The 20,790-nt window shown below is 41.2% G+C and overlaps 1 protein-coding gene and 1 pseudogene across 1 annotated transcript in view; both read left to right on the forward strand.

The window, feature by feature from the left end:
• Adamtsl3 (ADAMTS like 3) overlaps nt 1-20,790 on the forward strand; it is a 294,408-nt gene that overhangs the window by 187,671 nt on the left and 85,947 nt on the right. Inside the window, exons 11-15 of the mRNA XM_031384883.1 lie at nt 663-801; nt 1,922-1,972; nt 3,449-3,653; nt 13,586-13,733; nt 15,369-15,453. Of these exons, the coding sequence (XP_031240743.1) occupies nt 663-801; nt 1,922-1,972; nt 3,449-3,653; nt 13,586-13,733; nt 15,369-15,453 (628 nt within the window). The remainder of the gene's footprint in view (nt 1-662; nt 802-1,921; nt 1,973-3,448; nt 3,654-13,585; nt 13,734-15,368; nt 15,454-20,790) is intronic.
• LOC116102503 lies at nt 9,051-9,818 on the forward strand (annotated as a pseudogene).

The following is a 20,790-nucleotide window of genomic DNA, read 5'->3' on the forward strand; positions in this document are numbered from 1 at the left end:
CACACACACACACACACACATATATATATATATATACATATGTATGTATATATATAAAATGATCAATTGAGTTCAAAACATTCATCCCAACAATGTTATGCAAGACAGTTTCACATTTAAGGATATATAAACAAAAGATCTGAGCTAGTATCTGGGGGAAGGAAGAAGATTGGAGTAGGCACTGCCAGAATAAGGAGGAAAACAAGGAAACAGGAGGGAGGGAGGGAGGGAGAGAGGGAAAGAAAAAGGGGGGAAGGAGGAAGGGAGGGGCTGCTATAGTGACCAAGAACAAACAGGCAGTAACTTGAGAACAGAACCAAACTGTACCCAAGGTCCAGACAGTCCCTTAAAGGAGTCAATTGCAATGTGTGACAGTAGACCATGGTCAATTCAAGTATTGTGCTTGGTCCTGGGTTTCAGCCATTTCAGAGGAATCTGAGACTCCTTTGCACAAAGTCCCCATATCTTGGCCTCAGTGGCAGTGCTTCTAGCCTAATACCATGAAGAGCCCTGGGACCCTTGTTTGGTCATTCTTCCTTGTGCTTCTCTTCTGTTAGTCCCTGAGCTGAATACCACTGGGCTAGGTTATCCATGAAGAAAAGTGTGTGCCATGCAGATGCAGAAATAATGAGCTTTCATACCTTTCTCTCATATATCTTTAGGTTATCAGCTTAACTCTGCTGAATGCATGGACATCCGCTTGAAAAGGGTAGTGCCTGACCACTATTGCCATTACTACCCAGAAAATGTGAAGCCGAAACCAAAGCTGAAGGAATGCAGCATGGATCCTTGCCCGTCGAGGTTGGTCCACCTGCTTTTCAAAGAAACAAGTCAAACCTAAGTGGGACACAGGGGTACTTTCAGGGCAATATGCTTCCGTTTCCTAACTTTTGAGCACATCCTGGTGGCAGATCACATTTATAACCACAGTTAATAAGAACTAAGAGATATTTGCTGGTCTGTTCCCTTGGGCTAGTTCTCTCGTGTCATGGGATTATGTGTATGTAAGATCTTTATAATAAAGCCTTTTGGGCAATTCTTGCACATGCATACATGTGTGGACCTGCCAGGATTCCATACATAGTCCATCTGTCAGTCACAAATATCTCCCACTCACTATTTTAGGCTTTAATCTGGGTCACCCATTACTATATATTGGCTTTTGAAGTGTCCACACTTAACTCCATATAAATAATGCATTGTGCAAAGAAGCAAGCAGTTTTCATGCCAAAGCTGTGCAGAAATTGTCCTGACACATAATTTAGTACCTGCTGACTTGGATTGTCTGGGTAAGTTTCCTGGCTTTCCTACAGCATCTTAAAATTTCAGCCCAATATCAATCCCCTGGACCTTCCAGCTGCCTTCCAGCTGGCCACAGTGGGCAAGCGTGCCTTGTCCACAGGTTGCATTTCCTATCACTGTGGTGCTCATTTCCTGCAATCCTGGTTGGATATCACTATTCATGGAGACCTTGTAAAGGACAGATTCTGGGAAGCAGAGTGGTGCTCTGAAGAGTGGGCCAACATAATGGTGTGTTCATAGCACTAATACATTCTATTAGCATAGTGACACTTTAAATGAAATAATAGGCATATCTAGATGAAGGGAATTTTTCTTTTGGTTAATATGCCATTAGCTGTCGTTATATTTTTATATTCAACTGGAAATGGCTTACACGAGCATTTCTCTTGAAAACTGAAGAGATGCTGTCAGAATTTTGGTTGCGTGGCCTGTGAGCCACTTGGCATTTTTTTGATTTTCAACATGAAAGAGCTTTGTCTTCTGAGAGATCAAATGTGTGTTAGTTGACAAATGTGTTCACTGACTTAGAAATGATATTTTTACAGTAAATCTGTATTAGTGAATGACCACGCATGTGGACAGACTTAGAAAGTTCTTTTCACAATGGTTTCTTTTGCAGTGATGGATTTAAAGAGATTATGCCTTATGACCACTTCCAACCCCTCCCTCGGTGAGTTAAGTATCCTCTCTCTCCCTTTTATAAGGGATTCTAAATGTTTTTGAAGGAACACTAATGTTTCTTTTAGAAAGTTAAAAGGAAACAGGTTCAGTAATGAGAAAAAATGCCTCTAAGAATTAAATGGAACAAGCTATCATTGGAAGGTTGTACGTAGAGTGCTGTTGCCCATCACCAAGGACATCAAGCTCATCTTAAACATCGGGTATCAAAAAAGAACTCATGCAGAGTTGGCAGATAGGTTAGCAGTGTTTTTCAGCCGTCTCAGTCCTGTGATCCTTTAATATCATCCATCAGATTGTGGTGACTCACAACCAGCAGTGTTTTTCAGCCTTCTCAATCCTGTGACCCTTTAATATTGTCCATCAGATTGTGGTGACTCACAACCAGGAGTGTTTTTCAGCCTTCTCAATCCTGTGATCCTTTAATATTGTCCATCAGATTGTGGTGAATCATGACCATAAAATTATTTTTGTTGCTACTTCATAACTGTAATTTTGCTACTATTATAAATCTAATGTAAATATCTGATATATGGGATATCTGATATGCTGTCTCTGTGAAAGGGTTATTGGACCCCAAAGGGGTCTCCATCCACAGGTTGAGAACCACTGATCTAGAGCCATTGATTAGAAATGTGAATTTTTTCTGATAGCTAGATAACTAGTATCCCCTCCCTCCCTCCCTCCCCATCCCTCCTTCCCTCCCCCCTCCTTCCTTCTTTCTCTCCCTCTTTCCCTTCCTTCCTTCCTTGCTATTTCATTTGAAACAGGGTCTCGTGTGGTTCAAACTGGCCTCAGACACTACATAGCTGAGATTTGCCTCAAATTCTTGGATCCTCCTACCTTTACCACTCAAGTACTAGAATTATAAGCATGCCACACCATGCCCAGATATGATATGATATCATATGAGATATGATGCTCAGTAATTTAGTCCATTAGTTATAATTGAAGACAATTTAAAACCTGTTCACATTCTATATTCTAATTAATGTAATCATTATAACAGCCCTTTGAAGTCTAACAAAGGTGGGTATATTATTCTTTTTTATTTTTTATTTTTATTTTTTATTAGATGTTTTCTTTATTTACATGTCATACAATATTTCCTTTCCCAGACTACCCTCCAAAAAAAATAAAAATAAAATAAAATAAACAGAAACAAAAATAAAAACAAACCCCTGTTCCCCCCCCCCCCACTACTCCACCCTCTCCTGCTTCCTAGCCCTGACGTTCCCCTACACTGGGGCATAGAACCTTCACCATATAGAAAATTCATGTTGAGAGGAGGTGAATTCCTTGTAACCCTAGTTAAGATTAAAGTCCTAGGAGACACAAGTCTTGTGTTCTTTCAATGGAAACAAGACTTGATACAAAGAAATCACCCTTTTGAAACCCAATGTATACTTGAAAAAAAAAACAAGCATACATCAAATAAATAATGTACTTTTCTTTGTTTGCTTTTGAGCTGGGAACATAATCCTTGGACTGCATGTTCGGTGTCCTGTGGAGGAGGGATTCAGAGAAGGAGTTTTGTGTGTGTGGAGGAATCTATGCATGCAGAGATTCTACAAGTGGAAGAATGGAAGTGCATGTACGCACCCAAGCCCAAGGTGATGCAGACTTGCAATCTGTTTGATTGCCCCAAGTGGGTTGCCATGGAGTGGTCTCAGGTGAGATTTGAGAATACAACACTTTTGTTCAATCTGAGATTTTCATGACTGTTTGCTTTGAGTCTGAAACTTTCCTGGATATCATGACATAGAAAAGTTGTATACAGGAGGCTCAGGGGATAGTTCACTGAATGAAATGCTTGCCATGCCAGCATGAGGACCAGAATTCAGGTCCCCAGAACACACTTTCAAAAAGCTAGGCAGTCCTGATGACCACCTGCAATCGAGCACTCGAGAAGAAGGGAGAGGTGATCCCTGAGGCATGCTAGATAGATATAAAGCCTGAATCAGTGAGCTCTGAATTCAGTAAATGAAATAGAAAATAATCAAGCACAATATTCCATGTTAACTTCATGTTTCTACATATATGTATGCATATATGCACATGCATGAGCCTTCACACATGCAAACATGCATGCATACATTTGTATCACATATACAAAACAAGCAAATATATAAAGAGCCAAAGGGCTCTAGAAGATAGGACAGTGGAAGAAAGGGCACAGGATGAGAGGTCACCTCAATGCAGGTAAGGATTAGGACTGTTATGGACTGTAGTACATATGGAGGGAGCAAATGCCAAATCCATTAGTCTGGAACTCACTGTTGCCATTGTAGTGCTTAACCCTTTTTGAGGATAATAGATTCTGAGGGAACAAGAGCTTAGAGAGAACATAGCAGTGGCAGGTGGCCAAGAAGATACTGTCAAGCAAAGGCAAGCATGGAGCACAATAACTAGAAGTTGAAAATGTCGCTGTTGAGTGTAGAAATCACTGTTTGGTTGTAACCATCCACCATCTCTTGCATCTTCTGCTCCATTTTCCACAATTGATCCCTGAGCCGTGGGGCAAAGTGGGTATGCTATAGATGTCTCCTTTGGGCTAAGCACTCCATAGTGCCTTCTATCTGTGCCTTGACCAGTTGTGGATCTCTGATAATCATTATATACTATAAAAAGAAGCTCCTCTGATGATGACAGAGAGATCCACTGACTTGTGGGAGCAAGGATAATTCATTAAGAACACAACAGGATTAACCAGTTGGTGGTGGCACATACCTTTAATCGCAGCACTTGGGAAGCAGAGGCAGGCTGATCTCTGAGTTTGAGGCCAGCCTGGTCTACAGACTGACTTATAGGACAGCCAAGGCTATGCAGAGAAATTCTGTCTCAAAATCAAAAATGAAATAAAACAAAAAGTTGCCACAGGGCAGGTGCACATACATATGAACTCATGTGACACAGCCATGTGAAAGCATGGACAGAGACCTTTGCAAGCTCAAGCCAGAAAAAAATCCCAGTGTGAAGAGAAGAGGTAGTCATGGAGAGTTGTTTTTTTTTAAGGGTGTGGCTACTGGTAGTATAGACATGCTCTAGGGAATGGTCACACACCCAAGAACACATAAGACATAAGGACACAGAGTTGGATAGGTATAGAGTGTGGAGGGTGGATTGGGTAGGAGTGGGTGGAAGAGAGAGAATATACTCAAACTGAAATACAAATTTGTTTTAACACAAGATGGGCTGTGATAATTTGGAAAAGCATTCATCTCAGAGAGAGTAACTTATAAAGTCCTCTTCTTTAAACTTGATAAAGAGTTACAAACGTCTAGTGAATGCTTTTCCAAATTATCACAGCCAATGAACAAGATTCTTACCCTCACCTAATGTCTGTGCCAACCTCCAAGCAGAACCATTGTTCACTGAAACAATTGGTGAATGACTTTATGGATAGACCATCTTAATACACACACCATTTCTTAAATGAGTGTAACCTGTTCTCTGTGGGCTGAAAATAAAGTCATTCACTCAAGTCAAATAGCCTTGACCGTAGCAGGAAGTCTGTATCCAAAAATTGTGCCTACAATTCATTCCTTGGCGCAGCATAGCTGTCAACTCTCAGCTTAGCTACGATGGAGGTAAAATCCTTTGGTGATGTGAAGGTTATTGAAGTACAGCCTTATTACAATGAAATCCAATGTCTAAAAATTGTTCTTATTTTGGGTTTGTACCACAGTAAGAGCCAAGATTTTAAGCTCTACTAAATACAAAACAAACAAACAAACAAAAAGACTTTATGTATTTATCTTCATTTAAGAAAATACTAGTAGTGATGTATTATTGTAAAATATACAGTTAATATGTTTGGAGTTGCTTAACATGTATATTGAGAAAAATGTATGTATTTTCAGTATTGCTGTAGACAAGCATCTACATAAGACTGTTAAATTGATTGTTGTTTTATAGCAAACAACTTTTATAATACTCATTTTTATTGTTATAATATTTTATAATTTTTAAGAATATGACAAAAAAGATATTGTAGGTATTGAAGGGGGATCTCTGGGAGGAGTTGGGGTACAAAAGGGAGACAAGAATGTGATTTAATTCTGTTTACTTAAATTATGTTTTTAATTGTTAACAAATTCAGATAAATTGAAATCATGTAACTTTTCTCATCATAATGCAATAAAACTTAAAACTTATGTGGATTAAAGAGAAAACATGCAGTCTGGGTGGGTGCCCTGAGCAGACCTTGGATGCAAACTCTGCAACCAGTCCCACAACACCCAGAGGAAACTCTGCTCCCAGGTACTCTAACACGAACAGGATCAGAAGTGAGGAGGACACAACATGTATCCCAACACTGGGAGTAACTGGGACTAGCAGGACTCAGGCACATAGGAACTCTGCCAGCCCAGTGGCTTGGGTTGCTTCCGGTCTGTCTGGGCCAGTGCCCTGAGCAGACCTTGGGCTCAAACTCTGCAGCCAGCCCCACAACACCCAAAGGAAGCTCTACTCCCAGGCGCTCTAACAAGCCCAGGATCACAGGATCCCAGAATCACAGGATCACAGAGACAGCTTAACTCTGTCTGAGGAGTTCTGACACAACCAGGATCACAAGAAGGACAGGCTCCAGTCAGATTTAGCCAGGGCAGGTAGCACTAGAGATAACTAGATGTCGGGGTAGGGGGAAGCTTAAGAAAATAAGCAACACAAACCAAGGTTACTTGGCATCATCAGAACCCAATTCTCCCACCATAACAAGTCCTGGACATACCATCACACCGGAAAAGCAAGATTCAGATCTAAAATCACTTCTCATGATGATGATACAGGACCTCAAAAAAGACATAAATAACACCCTCAAAGAGATACAAGAGAACACAGGTAAACAGCAAGAAGCCTTTAAAGAGGAAACACAAAAATCCCTTAAAGAACTACAGGAAAACACAATCAAACAGGTGAAGGAAATGAACAAAACCACCTAGGATCTAAAAATGAAAATAGAAACAATAAAGAAATCAGAGAGACAACCCTGGAGATAGAAAACCTAGAAAAGAAATCGAGTCATAGATGCAAGCATCACCAACAGAATACAAGAGGCAGAAGAGACAATCTCAGGAGTAGAAGACACCTTAGAAAACATTGACACAACAGTCAAAGAAAATGCAAAAAGCAAAAAGCTGCTAACCCAAAACATCCAGGAAATCCAGGGTGCAATGAGAAGACCAAACATAAGGATAATAGGTATAGAAGAGAGTAAAGACTCCCAATGTAATGGGCTAGTAAATATCTTAAACAAAATTATAGAAGAAAACTTTCCTAACCTAAAGAAAGAGATGCCCATGAACATACAAGAAGCCTACAGAACTCTAAATAGTCTAGACCAGAAAGGAAATTCCTCCTATCACATAATAATCAAATGCACTAAACAAAGAAAGAATTTTAAAAGCAGTAAGGGGAAAAGGTCAAGTACCATATAAAGGCAGGCCTATCAGAATTACACCAGACTTCTCACCAGAGACTATGAAAGCTAGAAGATACTGGGCAGATGTGATACAGACCCTACAAGAACACAAATGCCATCCCAGGCTACTATACCCAGCAAAACTCTCAATTATCATAGATGGAGAAAATAAGATATTCCATGACAAAATGAAATTTACACAATATCTTCCCACAAATCCAGCCCTACAAAGGATAATAGATGGAAAACACCAACACAAGGAGCAAAACTATACCCTAGAAGAAGCAAGAAAGTAATCTTTCAACAAATCCACAGGAACCTAATTCCACCTCTTACAACAAAAACAGCAGGAACAATTACTTTTTCTTCATATATTAATATGAAAATTAATATTACCAACATATCCTAATTGATTGAAATCCAAAAATATGAGGAATTAGAAATTTGTTGATTGTCATCCAATGGTCTCTCTAATTTGGTAATTGCAGAAATAAATCCAATATTGTACAATCCATATACACTTTCTGCTTGTTTGTATGTGACAATGTCTTGCTGTGTACCACATAACGGTCATGAAATCATGCTTCTATCTCAGCCTCTCTATTAGTAGTATTATTTATTTCATATTTTTACATTATACTATGGTTTTCAGAACAGCTTACATATTTCAAAAGTATTTATACAGCCAAAAGAAACATAAACAATTAACTTGGGAGGTGGCTTGTAAGAGAACGACAAAGAGTGAGACTGATTGCTTTGCTTGATGTTTGTAACTATTGTATCAAGTTTGAAGAAGAGGACTTTATAAGTTACTCTTTCTCTGAGATGAATGCTTTTCCAAATTATCACAGCTAACGAACGAGATTCTTACCCTCACCTAATGTCTGTGCCACCCTCCAAGCAGAACCATTGTTCATTGAAACAGTTGGTGAATGACTTTATGGATAGACCATCTTAATACACACACCATTTCTTAAATGAGTGTAACCTGTTCTCTGTGGGCTAAAAATAAAGTCATTCACTCAAGTCAAATAGTTTTGACCATAGCAGGAAGTCTATATTCAAAAATCGTGCCTACAATTCATTCCTTGGCACAGCAGAACTGTCAACTCTCAGCTTAGCTACGATGGAGGTAAAATCCTTTGGTGATGTGAAGGTTATTGAAGTACAGCCTTATTACAATGAAATCCAATGTCTAAAAATTGTTCTTATTTTGGGCTTGTACCACAGTAAAAGTCAAGATTTTAAGCTCTACTAAATACAAAATAACAAACAAACAAACAAAAAGACTTTATGTATTTATGTTCATTTAAAAAATACTAGTAGTGAGTGATGTATTTATGTTCATTTAAAAAATACTAGTAGTGATGTATTATTGTAAAATATACAGTTAATATGTTTGGAGTTATTTAAAATTTATATTGAGAAAAGTATGCATTTTCAGTATTGCTGTAGACAAGCATCTACATAAGACTGTTAAATTGTTTTATGTCAAACAACTTTTATAATACTCATTTTTATTGTTATAATATTTTATAATTTTTAAAGAATATGACAAAAAAGATTTTGTAGGTATCGAAGGGGGGATCTCTGGGAGAAGTTGGGGCACAAAAGGGAAACAAGAGCTTCTTCTCAGGGAAAACACCAAATGGTGGATGATGCCGGCGCAGTGGGAGGGCCTGGAGGACCCAGAGGCCCAGGATTAGGAGGCTGCAGTGGCTTCTGTGGAGGATTTGGCAGTGGTCTTAGGGGCCGAGGTCGAGGCTGCGGGGCTCGCAGAGGTAAAGCTGAAGAAAAGAAGTGGATCCCCGGCACCAAGCTGGGCCTCCTGGTCAAGGACATGAAGATCAAGTCCTTGGAGGAGATCTACTTGTTCTCCCTGCCCATTAAGGAGTCTGAGATCATTGACTTTTTCCTGGGTGCATCCCTAAAGGATGAGCTTCTGAAAATCATGCCAGTGCAGAAGCAAACTCGTGCTGGCCAGCAGACTAGGTTCAAGGCATTCTTCACTATTGGGGACTACAATGGTCACGTTGGTCTTGGTGTTAAGTGCTCCAAGGAGGTTGTCACTGCCATCTGAGGGGCCATCATCTTGGCCAAGCTTTCCATCGTCCCTGTGCGGAGAGGCTACTGGGGGAACAAGATTGATTGGCAAGCCCCACACTGTTCCATGCAAGGTGACAGGCAGCTGTGGCTCTGTGCTGGTGCGTCTCATTCCTGCCCCCAGAGGCACTGGCATTGTCTCTGCTCCTGTGCCCAAGAAGCTCCTGAAGATGGCCAGTATAGATTACTGCTACACTTCAGCCAGAGGCTGCACTGCCACCCTGGGCAACTTTGCCAAGGCCACCTTTGACGCCATCTCCAAGACCGACAGCTAGACAGCTACCTGACCCCCGACCTCTGGAAAGAGACTGTGTTCACCAAGTCTCCTTACCGGGAATTCACTGATCATATTGTAAAAACCCACACCAGAGTCTCTGTTCAGAGGATCCAGGCACCAGCTGTGGCTACCATATAAGGGTTTTTATATGACAAAAATAAATGAATTAAGTCTGTTTAAAAAAAGGGGGGGGACAAGAATGTGATTTAATTCTATTTACTTAAAATATGTTTTTAAATGTTAATGAATTCAGATAAATTGAAATCATATATCTTTTCTCATAATGCAATAAAACTTTAATCAATTAAAAAAAATCAAGAGAGAGAGAGAGAGAGAGAGAGAGAGAGAGAGAGAGAACATGCCAACATGCCTCTAGGAACTGGTAAACATAGGTGGAAATGCTGACCTGATGTCATAACTGTGTTCTGATCCTGAGAGTTAAGAAGCCACATACCTTTTTGAGAGAAATCACACAGTTGGAGAGAGCCAGACCTTTAGGAGCATGTGGCTCCTTAGAAAATATGAAGAGGGCAGGAGAAGACGGATAGCATCCTAGAAGTTGGGAAAAACCAAACATAGCATTAGCTCTCTGGATTGAGGAGAGAATTGTCTTCTAGAACAAATAAAACCCAGTTAAATTAGTCCAAGGTAAGCAACCCAGCCACTCGTGTTTAATGTTAATCTTAGTCTCTTAAATTTCTAGAGAAAAAATGGATAATGGATTTAAGTTTTTATAGCTCTTTTAAATGGAACTATGATATACATGCATTCATATAGATAGCTGACTGTTTAGAAATACAGAAAGTGAGCCTCTGCTTCCCAAAGGCCTAGAACTTAGTTGCACAGCCATGCATGCAGATAGTTGTAACACAGTGGGCCGCTGTGGTTGGTCGTGAGTGGCGTGGCTTGTGCATATGGTACAGGGCCACAAGATGAAGAGATACACCCTACTTGAAGGCTCTAGGAATGCTGCAGGAAAAAGGTTGCACTTCCTTGGAACTGGAAGGTGTGTGCACTGGCTGGATGGAGCCTGCTTTGGATATCACACTAAATGTCAGCCTGGAGAACTTCATCCGCACATTTAGGGCATTTGGTATCGACTCGGTTTGAATGCATGTTCCCTCTAAAAGAAGTTTGGAAATTGACTTACCCCTTCTGTATTTAGGTTGACATATTCATTTTTATGGTAAGCCTAATAGCAAAGAATACAATTTCCAATGTGTGGTGAATGCTGACATTTTAAAATAAAACTATTACAGCACTAAAAAAAAAAAAAAAAAAAACCATGCCCAGTGGAATCTAAATGTCATGACCATTTCTGTCCCTTCCATCTTTTATAAATAGCAGGAAGGAGATCCTTAACTACTTGATTTATGTAATTCTCCCCTTGAGTTTACTTTTCAATTTATTCTTCTATGAATCTCTACTCTACAATAATGTATTTTTTTTGTGTTTTGAAGCCTCTTATAGATCACAATGTTCTATTCTCCAAGAAAATATGCACAGTAAATAAAACCGTTTCTGTTTCCTTTGGCCAGAGGGTTCTAAATGTCAGCGTTCTCCAAAATTCAGCTATTATTAAATGCCATTCTAGCATCTAATCAAAACAACATAAATATACTTTAAATTATGATAAAGGTATTGTACATAGAAAGTAAGTTTTCTTTTGAAATCAGCCTTTCTGGAAGATGGAATGGGGCTCAAAAAGTTGTGCATGTATTCACTGCTCGGATGAGATGTAGGTTCAGCAATCATTTTGTCCTCGGTTTTATAAGACATGATGTAAAGAGTTTTTCAATATCATATGCATACATATGTATTCCAAGTTGATAAATTCAAGAGTGAGTGAGTCCATTTTTCAGAAACAGGATCTAGGTCTAATCTCACATTTCATTGTGGGAATTTACTTGGTATTTTCATGAATGGCATCATGGAGCAGGGATGTAGCTCAGTGGTAGAGCACTTGCCTAGCATGCATGCGGCCCTGTTTTTGACTTTAGTACTGAAAAAAAGAGTGCTGTGGTACAATAAGAGATTTCCTTAGTACCTGGTCTTTGAGGTGATGTGCATGCTGAGAAAGGGTTCCAGAGGGATAGCCTGGACTCAACAGGGCTGGGTAAAAAACTCTGGGAAACATGAAGAGAATGCCTGAGCTCTGGAGCAGTGGCTGAGGCGTGGCAGCAGGGAGTGCTGAGAAGGAATTCATGACCTCTCAAAAACTGTGGGAACCTGAACAGAGCTTCAGGTAGTGGCCTCACACATATGCTCATACATGCGCACACATGTCTGCACCCCCATACACATGTATGCACCCACATAATAAAGTAGACTGAGGGTTATTTACAAAAAGGAAGGAGTCTAGTGGGTGGGACATTGTAGAGGGTAATGTCAGTGAATGTGGTCGAAGTACATAGTACAGCTTGAATGACAATGTCTTTATGCAGCCTACCAGTTTGTGCAGTGAACATGTGCTGGTAAAACACTTTAGAGCCTAACCGTTTACAGAGGCTTGTCTACTCACACATACTCTACCCAAGAGGCACAAAGGCTCACATACATGCTCTAGATATATGCAGATAAACTCAAAGTCTTTACTAGATTTTCACATGACTTGAAAACACTTGATTTATAGGCAAGAGTAACTGTCAAATTATAAATGGGTTTTAATAATACATTGAATAAAATGATAACAACACAAAGTCCATGAAAAATCAGGGGAAAAAATAATGACTTTTAACTGTCCAATACACTTATGCCGCTCTCTCTCTCTCTCTCTCTCTCTCTCTCTCTCTCTCTCTCTCTCTCTCCCCTCCCCCATGTGTGTGTGTGTGTGTGTGTGTGTGTGAGAGAGAGAGAGAGAGAGAGAGAGAGAGAGAGCGTGTAGGTTAAAGATCAGTGTTAGGTATCTTCCTCAATCACTCTTCGGAGGTCTTATTTTCTGATGGAGTTTCTCTCACTGAATCTGGAACTCATTGATTCAGTGAGGCCGTGTGGCCAGCAAGCCTCAGGGATCTTCCAGTGTCTGCCTGATTTTACAGATGCACTGTGCTGCCCCAGCTATTTACTTGGAGGGTGAGGGATCAGAATCTGATCCTCATGCTCGCCCGAGGGCATCACTGGCTGATCCATCTCTGCCTTGATGGTAGTTCTCTCCTACTGTATGGCTGAACAATCCCGAGGCTGTCTTTCTATGATAGCAACTAGGCTAGATCACTGTGGACAAACCAGATAATTTAATCCTCTGGAGTGCTTGGTGGATGTTAAAGTTTCTTAGAGTCATCGTTTTAAAGAATTGCTTTCAATTTCACAAATTGCTTTCAGTAGTGTCTTTTGAGAAGTGTAAGCTTTAGAAAGCCTGCATCCTAAAGTTTCTATCCTATTTGATTTGAAGCACAGGAAATGTAGAACATTTGCTCTTTTTGTACTCTGTGCTCATCTTAAATGCCTTTGAACTGAAAATTAGGTGAAACTGGACAGATGGCTCAGTGGCTAAGAGCACCTTTTGCTCTTCCAGAGGACCTGGGTTCAATTCTCAGTACCCACACTGTAACTAGAATCTTTCAGGGGATCAAACACCATTTTCTGTCCTCCATGGGCACCAAGTAAATGCAGAAAAGCATCTATATACATAAAATAAAATAAAAATTAAATTAAATCAAAGAAAATTAGTACAAGCATCCCAGAATATCATCCTTCGTCTTCTTCATACAACATATTATGTGGAGGTCTTTGTGTACAATAGTCATGTAGCTCCATAGACCCAGGTAAAGCTACTCACTGGCTTCTCCCACCCTTTCCGAAAGTGCACAGTGACTTGTGGCCGAGGGTTGCGCTACCGAGTGGTTCTGTGTATCAACCATCGTGGGCAACATGTTGGAGGCTGCAACCCACAGATGAAGCTGCACATCAAAGAGGAGTGTGTCATCCCCATTCCATGCTATAAGCCCAGAGGTAAGCACAAGGTGTTGTTGTACTGAAGTCAAACAGGGTTTTCCAACTCTGGTTCAATACTGGACTACTCCCATCCCCTTATGTAGTCCCTGCCATCAAGAGAAAGGAAGATGAGGAGGAGAAGGAAAAAGAGAAAATGAAGAAGGGAAAGAGGATCAATAAAGGAGGAAGAGAGAGGACATGTCTACTGCTCTCATGCCCAGAATAGCTCTTTTTATCCTTCTTTCTTCTTTCTCAAAATGTGTGGGTGCCTGTCCACTGCACTACCCCTTGACAGAGGAATGATGACATTATCATGTGTCACACTGAATGGGATGAGGAAAGACTTGGTTGCCACTCTGGATCTGTGAGTGTCTTTAGAATTTCTCATTTGGTCTATGAGGATAAACAGACATTCATGACTATCAAGTCTTGGGATTGCCTCTCAGATATTTGCCAACCCCCCATGGCCATTTCCCTGTGCGTATCCTTATGACAGGTATATTCTTGACATATCTGACAAAAAAGACAGCTAGAGAGTTGGCTCAGCAGGTAAAGGTACTTGCTGCCAACCCTGACAACATGGTTTCAATCTTGGAACCCATGTGGTAGAAGCAGAAACTCATGACTCCTACAAATTGTCCTCTGACCTATGCATGTATACTGTGACATCGTGGATGCTCATGTTCAAGCACATGTACATGCACGCATGCATGCACACACACACACACACACAGAAACACACACATACACACATAGACACACACATTTACCAAAAATAAATAAATAAATAAATAAATAAATAAATAGAAATAAGTGTGATAAAAGGAAATGGGAAAAGATTGTTCTCAAGTCTTTCTAGAGACTCTTCCTTAGTATTTTAGAGATGATGGTAAAGTTCTTCCTCATGAATTCTGTTTCTTGTTTATACAGATAGCCCTACAGTTAATCAGTGCACACATCTTTGTATAGAAAGATCACTGGTTATCATGGCAAGCATACACAGTCATGGATCCCCATCTTAGAGCCTTTGCTTACTGCTTCTGTCGTTGATGGTCTTCCATTGACATTTTCTCTGTGTCTCTAATCTCCCTGGAGCATCTCCAAATTTTCCATTTCACAACAGGATTAATTCCCTCTTTCTGCCATGGAAACCTCAAAGGACTGAGGGAGTAGCAACTGTCCCTTCTATGCCCATGTAGATGGTTTTCATTTCCCATGTTAACAATGGAATTTGAGTAAGCCACACACAGAATCTCATCTTTCCACTTCACTGGCCTCTGTTATATTTGCTTTTCTCTACTAATTTATTAATTCAAGAGACAAGAAGAATTTATGGCAAACTGAAACGAGTCTGATATTGTTGGAATAGTAGCTTTAGTGTGCACAGAGCAGAAAGGGGTGCTGAGTTACGTAAGGCATTTGTATGTTGAACTTTTACATGTTCAGTCACATTTAGCTATACCACAGGGATCAGTTTGGTTGCATTTTGTAATATGCTAATTAAAAAATAGCAGGAATTTTATTCATTCCAGAAGCAAATGTACTGTGAATTTGAAATGTATAACCCAATGTTCAGTCAATAACAAGGATGTATCAAAGTCTTTAATGATTGATAGTAATTACATTCATTGTTCATTTTCCATTTTTTCTCAGAAAAAAGTCCAGTGGAAGCTAAATTACCTTGGCTGAAACAAGCACAAGAGCTAGAAGAGACCAGAATAGCCACAGAAGAACCAAAGTGAGTCCAGGGCCTTTTAATGGGTGTAATCAGGGCACAGCCAGTTTACATGATATATGTCATGTTTGTACTCATTGGAGTTCAACGATACATTTAGTATCCAAATGACCTGGATTTACGGACTCCAGAGAGCCTGAGCTGGCTAGGAATTTTCTTTATTTCACAATTCAGCAGTCCTGCTTTGGCAGTATGTGTGAGAAGCATGGAAAAGATCGTGTTCTCTAACTCAAAGCAGACCCCTGCTCTCTTGCAGGGACAAGTGGGGATAGTTCCTGGATGTGCACATGTGGTTTAACCGAAGATCATCATAGTATTGTACAAATAAACCAATCGTCCTGAGCTTAAATCATGGCCAATCTCAGTAAAACTAATGATGTTGAAACACACCAGGGTGGCCTGAGATGAAGTCCCAGGGCTGGTGGGACACGGAGAGAGAGAAAGAGCTTAGTATTGTGTGGACCAGAGCTATGAACCATCACTATGCACCATGCGACCTCACTGTTTAGTGTTGGCATCTCATTCTCCTTTGTATAAAATGGGCAGGTTAGGCTTCACTCTCCAGGGCCCCTCCTAACCCAGAGAACAGCAGCTACTGTCTGCATGCTATACAATGAGGCCCACTTACAATGGTGTCAACCGGCTCACAGAATCAAGAGCAAATCAAAGAAGCATTCTTGAGGATGAGAGAGGCCCAAAGAGAAAAAGGAAGCAAAGGGACTCTGAGGTGTCTAACCCAGGAGTCCATCAGAACAGCAGCGCCCGGGACAGACTGGAGTAATTGGACAGGACAGCTGATCCCACAGTGGGCAGTTGAGTCTGGAGTGCTGACAAGCTAGCTGCAAAGAGAGCAATTCACAGATGGGACAGGAAGGAGGATCTCAACAGCCGTCTGGCTCATTTCCCTGAGATGTCAACTCCAACCCGCATCTTTTACAAATAAAGAGAATTGAATAGAGAGGCGAAGCCTTGTGCAAGGCCTGTAGTTCATAATGGTGGTTCCCGGCTCCAGTTTTCATAGTACCATAGGCCTGTTTCCCATTCTACAGCACCCTGGGACTCTGCTTTCTAGCCACTCAACGCCTTCTTCAGTGGGCAGAGGCCACTGCACTGAGACACAGCTCATTGTGATTGGACAACACAAGCACTTTGTTGTAGCTCACGCTGCTTCTAGCTCCATCCCCACTACCACACTTGGGCAGATATTTTCTCCTCTTGATCCAGAATATACCTCCTTCTAACGTCCGTCTTCTGAAACAGACATGTTAGTGCTGTATCCCTCACTTTACTAACTTTGGAGAAAGCTATCACAGGTCCTTGGTTTACTTTCTGAGTCCACCATTCTTAGCATCTCAGCATTTTTCATATGCCCTTGTTTTCATGTCCCTTACCAACCTGTTCCTCTCATCTGAACACTCCCATTTGTCACTGTCCCTGAGCCCTAGATGAGTGTGGGTGACTTAGCTTCCTTCAGTGTTGCAGGCCAAGAACTCTGGATGTCATAGCTCAGTCTTGGCCTGATGCTTCCCCAAAGGCGGATTTGACCACCACCACGGACAGAACCGGGAATGCTTCAGGGTTCCTAAGTTAAAGAGAGTCAAGTGTTTGCATGGAGTCCTCAGCCACACTGACCTATGTACAGCAGGCTGGCACTGCCCTCTGCCCTGTTTCTCAGCTTCTCTTTCCCATTAGAGTGACATTTTACTTGAATATTTTTTTTGAAAGTGATTTTATTATGGAAAATTTCAAGCCGTTACAGAAGAGCAGTGCAGTGAACAAACCCCCAATGTGTGCACAGTGAGCCCCCCAAGGCTACACTTGCCTTCACTATACCTCGTATTATGCCTGCCCCACGAACACACCGTCCCATCCCACCAACTAAACACAGTGCATCACATCAGAGCACATCTGCATCCTTCACTTTTTCTCTCTCTAAAAGAGAAACAAACCTTTTTTTAAAAAAATGTGGTCCTCAGATCACTTCAATCAAGATCATTTGGGCTGTTTTTAATGTGTAGTGAAGTGGGGTCTCGTGCCTCACATCTACAGTTGCAGCCCTCAGGAAGCTGAAGCAGGAGGATTGCCACAAGTTTAAAGCCAGCCTAGGCTACGTAGTGAGTTCCAAGGTCATTCTGAGCTACACTGTAAGACCCTGTTTCAATGTAAAAATCTAAAAACAAGCAAATGAACCAAAGTTGTAATAAGCTCTGAATTAGGTATATTAGAAGTAGAGTGTCACCGTTTTTTGTTCCTTTTGCAACAGTAATCCATTTTTCCATTTCCTGTGGTATTACATTCATAATAACAATGCTTGGCTCTTTAACCATTTGAAAGCATTCAGCTCAGAAGTACTAAGAATCTTCACACTGCTGTCTGACCCATCCAGATTGTTCCCATCATTCTCAGCGTGAATTGTGTCTATCCAACAGTCCCGGTTCCCTACCTGGCCCCAGACTCTAATTATTTCTATTCTGCTTTTTGTCTGTGAATTCAGTCAGGAGTATCCGGTTACTCCTGCTGGCGTAGAACTCGCAATCCTCTGCTTCCCAAGTGTTGCCATACTGAGCATCACTTGCAGGCTCCTCTAAGGGAGTAGGGGGTATGTGCTGGTTAGCTTTTGGGCAACTGGACACATGTTAGAGCCATCTGGGAAGAAGGAAGCCCGACTGAGAAAATGCCCCCATCAGATTGGTGTGTAGGCAAGCTTGTGTGGCATTTTCTTGATTTTTAATTGATATGGGAAAGCTCAGCCCACCAGAGGGCAGTGTTAACCCTGGGCAGGTGGTTCTGGGTTGTACAAACACACAAGCAGAGTAAACTATGAAGAGCAAGCCAGTAAGCAGCACTCCTTCATGGCCACAGCTGCAGTTCCTGCCTCCAGGCTCCTGCCCTGCTTTGTCCCTCAATGAAGAACCATATGGGGAATGGAAACATAAACCCTTTCCTCTGGTTAGTTTTCATCCTGGTGTCTTATCACAGCAATGGAAAACAAACTAGGACAGGCTGTGAATACAAATTTTGGCATTAATAGGACAGGTAGTCCCCAGGGTCCCTTTAAAGTTCAGCAAGTACTGTTTGTATTAATGAATTAGTAGAGAGCAGTAATGGATATTCTATAATGGGTCCCACCCACGTCTTCTCCAAGCCTGAATTTCTGCCAGTCCAATCTGACTTAGACGGGGGTTCTCCTTCCCTCAAACACAGAGCAGAGCTAATGTGCTTGCTGCTCCTGAAAGGTCTCTATGTTTTCCCTACTGTGTGGAACCCTGAGCTGCCTGCACCTGTTGCTTGGCCTCTACCCCACCCCTGCCTTCTCCTGTTTTGAGAGCTCTCCTGGACGATGCTCATTGCCTGGCATTTGCTGGCCCACTCTGGCTGGCTGGTGTGAAGTTTTTAGTTTCCTGCCACTTTTGATTCTATTCATCCCCTCCATTTCCAAACAAAACCGCAACATATCTCAGCTTCCAGCTTACTCTTTTATGGCCACTGTCTTTTGTGGTCTGGGATGCTTGCTTGTTGACAATGAAGGAGAGGGTGCTCCCAGCTGTATTGCACATCCCTCAAGGAAAGCCTGCCAGGCCAGCCAGGAAAAGATAAATACTCCCACCACTGTGGTTTACCAAGGGCGAGCTCTGAATTTACATAGAGAGTGGATGTTCAAAAGGCTTTTGTTTTAATTAGGAAAAGAAAAAAATAGAGTTTATGAAGTGAAGCCAAGGGAACTGCTGATCTGACCTTCCTGGCTGTCAGCCATGGAATGTGTAATCAGTCAATATGGCTGTCGCTTTGTCATTTGTCATCCCACTCTTAAGTTCCTCCCTGGAGCCTTCTGTGCTTCTCTGGGATTCCCAACATTTCAGTGGTTTTGTTACCCCAGCTCCCATTTCTCATATATGAAAAGGAAAGAAATAGCACAGAGCGAGACACAGCATATATGTTTTCTTCACTGCTATTTTGGCTTCTGCATGAGTAGAAATTGTATTTACTAAAAACCAAGTCAGTCTTTGTTTCAGGAATCTGCTTTTCTAACCACATCTAATCCTGAGAACTTCTTTTTAAGGGAAGATCACATTCTATGTGTGCTGTGGGGAATATGTAATTCTTGCTAATGTCCTAGGGAGGTGTTATTATTGTTATCACTTGGGAGCCAAAAGACTAAGGACTGTCCCAATATCTCAGAGCTAGTCAGTGGTGGACACACACACACTCAGAGGGGACAGAGAGAGAGAGAGAAAGAAAGAGAGAGAGAGAGAGAGAGAGAGATTTGATGACCTGTCCTAGCAGCTGGGCAACTCTAGTCCAAATCTACAAATTACAAAATAATCCAAACTCTGAGAACATGACACCTGATGACCTATGATGGGCTACAGTTAAAATTCAAACACACTTAATACTACATATTATTACCTTCAGGTTTCATGCAGAACACATCTAAGAAACCAGTGGATTTTGTGTTCAGACCTGAGCCTATCCTCAGAACTGCATAATTATATGTCTAATGTATATGCAGATATTTGAAATTTAAAAAATATTTAAATCTGAGGAGCATTTTGGGTAGGGAGGCTCAGCCTGAGCTAGAGAAGGAGGTTCAAGTTCCTGTCAGATGACAGGATTTCAGGTTTCTTCCATTCTAAGCAACTGCACAATGAATTGTAGTCTATCTGTATTATCAGATGACATTAGGGGATTATTGCTAGATATCAGGGATGGCTTCCTGGGAAGGATGGTTTGGTGACTTGAGATCTTGATATTCCAAAGGTGTCAATAGCACTTGTGTGGCAGATACATGGGACATGGATGTGCCATGGACACATCCCATGGATGTGTCAGATGGCTGTCAGTAATGGCAGAAGGCAGCAGATGCTGGTGGTAACCCAGCTTGGACTTTGTCTGGCAGCAGTAGCAGTTGAAGGATATTAACCAGGAAAATAGCATAGCTGTTATTGTTCTACATTGTAAAGATCTCTGGGTTCCTGCAGTTTGCTTCTAGTTATTCACCATGATAACACAAACTGCACCAAATCTCAAGTAACATGTCTCTCATTATCCCGTTAGGATATCCCTCCTGAGGTGAGATTTCTGGACCAAAAAGACAGGCTCATTCAAGGCCTTTTCTGCTCTTCTCTTCAGAAACTCAATGTCCACTTCCCTTACCACCAGCAACGCTGAAGCATAACCTTGTCTCACACTTGGTTAACATTGAAAAATTATCTTTGAAGAAAATATTCTTTCCTATTTATTATTTTCTGTGCTGAACTTTGGTTAATGGAGGGATTTTCTTTTTTTATTAGATATTTTCTTTATTTACATGTAAATTTCTCCTTTCCCAGTTTCCCCTCC

Source organism: Mastomys coucha, unplaced genomic scaffold, assembly GCF_008632895.1.
Source record: "Mastomys coucha isolate ucsf_1 unplaced genomic scaffold, UCSF_Mcou_1 pScaffold21, whole genome shotgun sequence".
Taxonomy (NCBI): domain Eukaryota; kingdom Metazoa; phylum Chordata; class Mammalia; order Rodentia; family Muridae; genus Mastomys; species Mastomys coucha.